General features: G+C 43.7%; 1 protein-coding gene across 1 annotated transcript in view; it reads right to left on the reverse strand.

Moving 5' to 3' along the window:
- Positions 1 to 440: 440 nt before the first annotated feature.
- The window catches only part of LOC124666295 (cysteine-rich receptor-like protein kinase 10), a gene marked incomplete at its 5' end in the record, with an annotated part of 5,316 nt that continues 418 nt past the window's right edge, over positions 441 to 5,338 (reverse strand). The window contains 7 exons of the mRNA XM_047203639.1: positions 441 to 816; positions 957 to 1,107; positions 1,202 to 1,439; positions 1,550 to 1,760; positions 1,837 to 1,967; positions 2,396 to 2,554; positions 2,670 to 3,446. Coding sequence (XP_047059595.1) covers positions 505 to 816; positions 957 to 1,107; positions 1,202 to 1,439; positions 1,550 to 1,760; positions 1,837 to 1,967; positions 2,396 to 2,554; positions 2,670 to 3,446 — 1,979 coding nt within the window. The remainder of the gene's footprint in view (positions 817 to 956; positions 1,108 to 1,201; positions 1,440 to 1,549; positions 1,761 to 1,836; positions 1,968 to 2,395; positions 2,555 to 2,669; positions 3,447 to 5,338) is intronic.

The raw sequence follows: 5,338 nt of genomic DNA on the forward strand, positions 1-5,338 counted from the left end.
TATATTCCGTTCCTAGAAACTGCTCGGTTCCATAGGAACGGACGCTAGGTGCTGAACCGTCCCGCTCCATTACTCATGATTCCAGAACCGAACACACCCTAGATTGAGGTCGAACGAACGGAACTTAAACGAGATCAAGTGCAGATGCTAGCTAGTGATGATCAAGATCAACTGCAGAACCAATTCCACTGCCCAGGCATCTAGCAAAAGCATAAATCGTTCTAGGAATGAAGGATAACACTGAGGCAGTTGGTGTGGTAGTTGCCAACGGTTGGAGATACGGTGAGATCGAGCGCTGTCAAGTTGAAAGATGATTCAGCTTATGATACATTTCTGTTTCAGTTCCTTGCCTCTGAATTAACCACGTGCTCAGGCAGCACGCTATGGGAATGTAACGGTGAGATTTTCAGATGGTTTTATAAAGCCAAAAGTTGGTTTATTTCTTACAAACAAAAGCCTGAAACAGGGGTTGCAGGACCAATTCCTTCAGGTCTCCGTTAACACTCATCTGGGCGCAAGTTCTGTGATGGTCACTTCATTTGACGATGCTCTTCTTGCATTACCTACTAGATTTGGTTCAGAGTTGGCACCAATCTCCTGGTTGCAAAAGGCTGGTCTGGTCAGAGATGGGAGATGCACATCGTTACTTGTAAGCATGTGGTTTACTGCTGACATCGAAGGCCTATCTGCAGTCTTTTGCTGAACACATAATAGCCCGATGTGGATGCACTTCAACAACTGGTCAATGAGACCACAGTTCCTCAATGATGGATCTATCAGCTCCACAGCTTTCTCCCTCGTCCAGTGCTCCCAAGTCTGCAACAAATTGGTGTTGAACTGTTCAGATTTACTGTGAAAGCTTGCAGTAGTGTGTCTTACATAACAAAGATAAGACATTCACTTGGTAACAAAGATTAGACGTTAGACTTTATGAGCGTATATACATATGAACTTACGATGTTTATAAGATCAACATCTTGATCAGAGTCGTAGAATCCAGAGTTTCTTCTTCCAGTAACGATCTCTAAAATCAAAACACCCAGGCTAAAAACATCTGACTTGGTCGAATATTGACCACGCATCGCGTATTCTGGCGACATATACCCACTGAAACAAGAGCGTAAAGTTTAAGGTGAAAGTTCACGGCACTACGTGATCGTACCAATTAATAACCATCTAGGATATTGCTTAGGATACTTACTATGTCCCAGCAATGCGGTGAGTAACAATATGTGATTGATCCCCTCCAAATATCTTTGCTAAGCCAAAGTCAGAAATCTTAGGATTGTAATCAGAGTCTAAAAGAATATTGCTGGCTTTCAGGTCCCGGTGAACTATCTTTAGTTGAGAATCTTCGTGAAGATATTGCAAGCCACGAGTGATTCCATGTATAATCCTGAATCTCTTGCTCCAGTCCATCTCCTTGACTTTCACAGCATCTAACGCACGAACAATAAAGATCAACTTTATTTAGAGATGGAAGGTCTATTGCTCAAACTGTTGCAGTTTAACTTTGAGCATTTGACAACACTGAGTAAATTATACTCACCAAAGATGAATGTATCGAGGCTTCTGTTGGGCATGTACTCATAAACAAGTATTTTCTCACGTTCCTCCAAGCAAACACCAACTAGCCTGACAAGATTCTTGTGATTCAGCTTAGCAACTGAAAGTAGCTCTGTTCTAAGCTCTTCTATTCCTTGCCTGGAAGTCTGAGAGAGCCTCTTCACCGCTATTTCTTGACCATCTGGTAAATCTCCCTAGGCACAAGTAAATGAATTTACTAATTGGAAAATGTAGAAACCATAGAGATACATATGTTTGGCAGATGGGTACCTTGTAAACAACGCCAAATCCTCCTTCACCAAGCCTTTTGTGTTCACCAAAGTAATCTGTAGCAACTTGTAGTGTAGAGAGATCAATGAGGAGAGAATCTATGCTAGGAATGTCATCTGAACTAGTTGAATCTGTTGGAAGAGACAAGTAAACAATGAAGCAGGCAAAAATACCGGTTAAAGACTTTAGTCCTGAATAAGTTACGATAACAAGAGATGAAACAATCAGAATAAGAAACACATGGTAACAAATTAAAGTGGAACAAAAGGCTCCTGAACATAAGTATAAATGACCAATGAAATAAGCTTGAGTTTGAGGAAATTATTTGACTATCTAGATCCTGGTAGCTTTTTTGCATGTACAAGTTGGCAGCAATTATTCTCCTTAAGGTTACCGTAATAATTAGAATTGAGCAGACAGAGTTCATATTCAGTTAAAGCACACCCTGTTTATTTCTGGAAATAAAGCACACCCTGCTTTCCCTACATATGATCGGTCAAGTGCTTTATCAATTATGCTACGGAATTTATATGAGTTGAAGTGAATACAGAGTATTTACCTGGTCGTAATAATTTTACTGGTTGTCTCTTCCGCAGCCTCCAGAAATAAAGACATGTTACTACTAAGGTGCACAGTACTGCTGCCACACTAGGCACTACAATGGCTACGAGAACTCCAGTTCTCTTATCTCTCCTTCTATATGCAGATGAATCAAAACCTGAAAAAACAAAAATTGAGCTACTTTATTTGAGGTGTATATATTATATGCTCATTAAGTATCCTACAGATTGAATGTCCTTGAAAAAAAAATGAAACTCTTCCTTTGAACTCACCTCCAGCCGCCTGTGGCGGCGATGAAGGCGGTGGTCCAAACGGGCTCTGCAGCTGCACAAGCGGCTGGCCGTTGAAGAAAGGGAACGTCTCGTAGCGGAGGTTGCACCGCACGCCATATATTCTCCCACCCGTCGGTCCTACGAAATAATTGGGCATGACCTCCGCAGATATGTTCTTGAGGCAAGTCCGGCAATCTTGAGAGGTCAAGTCCGGTGTGCACTGCGCAAGAGCGTAAATCTTGGGGTATTTCTTGTCGAACGCTTCCTCACCCGTGCCGAACCGCCGAACTGGGTCCGCGGCTGCGTATTCGATGGTTGCGTTGACAAGTCGACCGACGGCTGCCGTGAAGGTCGGAGCAACCGCGGCGCTGACGTTGCTTCCGTTGGCAGTGAGGATCATCCATCTGTTATCGAGTGGGTTGTGCGGGAAGTCCTCGTTGGAGAAGCGGAGGATGCAGGGTTCGTTGAATATGGTCACCTCCTTGATGAGCGGGCAGAGTTCCGGCGCCGCCTGGATAGCCCAGGAGACACAGGCGGCGCAAAAGGAGGCGTTGGTGCAGTCTCCACGGCAGAGTGCGAGGGCATAGACGGCGTCTGGAATGGTGCCCGACTTGCCCGCTGCAAAAAGGGAGGGGGAGGTGGAGGCGAAATCTGGGAGGGAGCTAGCTAGATTTTGCATGTTTGCTCGGTACGTGCTGTTCGCCGTGTAGTTGCCGCTGGCGTAGTTGCATAGTTGCCATGGCAACGGCTGAGCGGCGGCGAGGGGCATGTGGATGAGTACCGAGTACGAAGAGGAGGAGGCCGCTGATGGCGAGCTTGCAGGAGGCCATGGAGACGATGGTCTGGCGGAGCGCCGAGAGGAGGTGGAGAGCTAGATCACCTATCCTCTCGTATCTAAAATGAAGACACCGGAGGAGTTGACTCGATGATTGACTTGACTTGAACTGTCAAAGGAGCAACTGAGGCCACACATGCTGCAAGGGGCTACTTTGCATTATTGCTTTTGTCACGGTCAAGTGCTCAAGAGAATGCTTTCAGCAATCAGCACCTAACATTCACCGTTCGACTGAAATGTTCAACAAAATTTCCAACGCCACCGAAGAAAACTAGCACGCATGTACAGTAGCCGTGATGGCTTGAACCAGCTTTTGGGAACCGCTCTCCACTTGGACTTTGCTTATACCCCATGAACTTGACCATTGATCGAAGGCCAGCAGGACTCACAGCAGCTTCAGCCTGGAGGGCATCATGCACATATTGCATTGCTCCAGCACATGCACCCGTTGCTTCATCATTAGCATCACGCAGAATAAAGACCCACCATCTCCCTTTCGATTGACTTACGGAACAAAAGGTGCCAAAAATATTTAGGGTATGTTTGGTTTGTTGCCGACCCTAGCCCTGCCAAAAAGTTTGCTGCCTATTGCATTTTGGTTTATGTTCGAGTTAGTGCCAAAATTTTGGTTGCCAATGGGTGTCCCACCATCTCTCTCACGAATTCTTGCCAAATAATTGGTCAAGTGTGGGTGGAGGATTTCGTAACCAAAAAATTGGCAAGCCAATTCTTGATAACATTTGGTAGGGCTAGGTAGGGCACAAACCAAACATACCCTTAGTTTAGGCTCATCCCATGAAGGAACTGTTCATGTGCCAAAGAATAGGCTTCTGGAAGGGGGTAAAAATCTGAAAGAAAAATATACAAATAACAAAGGACCTAATACAACCTACCAAAAAGTACAAATAAGAACCTATCTACCTATCTATCTTCAGCACAACATCCATCTCAATCATCCTCACTTGATCTTATGACCTGCACACAAACACAACAAAATCAATGGTTATTGTTAAATGTTGGCTTCACTTAATTGGTGAAGCCGTTTGATTTTAATTCCAAAGGTTCTGCCCCAGAAGAACTCCTGGAAAAAATGAAAGCATATCTGGAGATTTTTGTTTTGAAAACAAAGGCAACCAAGAACAAAAAGTTCATTTCCATGGTATAGGCAACAGAGGCACTAATGTTTGATCAGCAGCAGCAAAGGCAACCTCTGTGAACCAACAAGATCATGAGCAACATACGCAACACTTTGGCAACATAACCATCTTAGGCAAGTTAATCATCTTAGGAAACTTAGGCAACCACTCTGAAATTCCATCTTATCAAGGCAGCAAACGAAAATACTGCAAACATTTAAATTTGATTCTTTAAAAGCCATAGAAACTTTAAATGAACATGGAAATATCCATCAGAACATTTGAAAATATGTAAAATTTAATAACAAAAGGCTCATCTGGCACTGATAAGCTAGCACGAGTAAGAATCTTAAGCCAGTGAAACTAAGCCATCACTTAAGTATCACAAACAATTATCACATATAATAGAAGCCACTTGCAATTGTCCAAACTGAGCCCTCTAACAAATTTTCAATCAGAAACCGATATGCTCAAATAGGCATACTCAAACCCGACTATAGGATAGTACATTTAACCACAGATGCAACACTCCTCCACCTGAATCCAACATAGCTAGAGAGGCCGCACAAAACATTACAACACCTTAATGACTAACTGCATGTCACTGGGTTGTAACACCACATTCACCTGGCCACACTATAAATAGCTAGCATCACAGACCACATAGCCTCACAACACGCAATTTAGTCTAGACTGAT

This window comes from Lolium rigidum, chromosome 6, assembly GCF_022539505.1.
Source record: "Lolium rigidum isolate FL_2022 chromosome 6, APGP_CSIRO_Lrig_0.1, whole genome shotgun sequence".
In the NCBI taxonomy this organism is placed as follows: Eukaryota; Viridiplantae; Streptophyta; class Magnoliopsida; order Poales; family Poaceae; genus Lolium; species Lolium rigidum.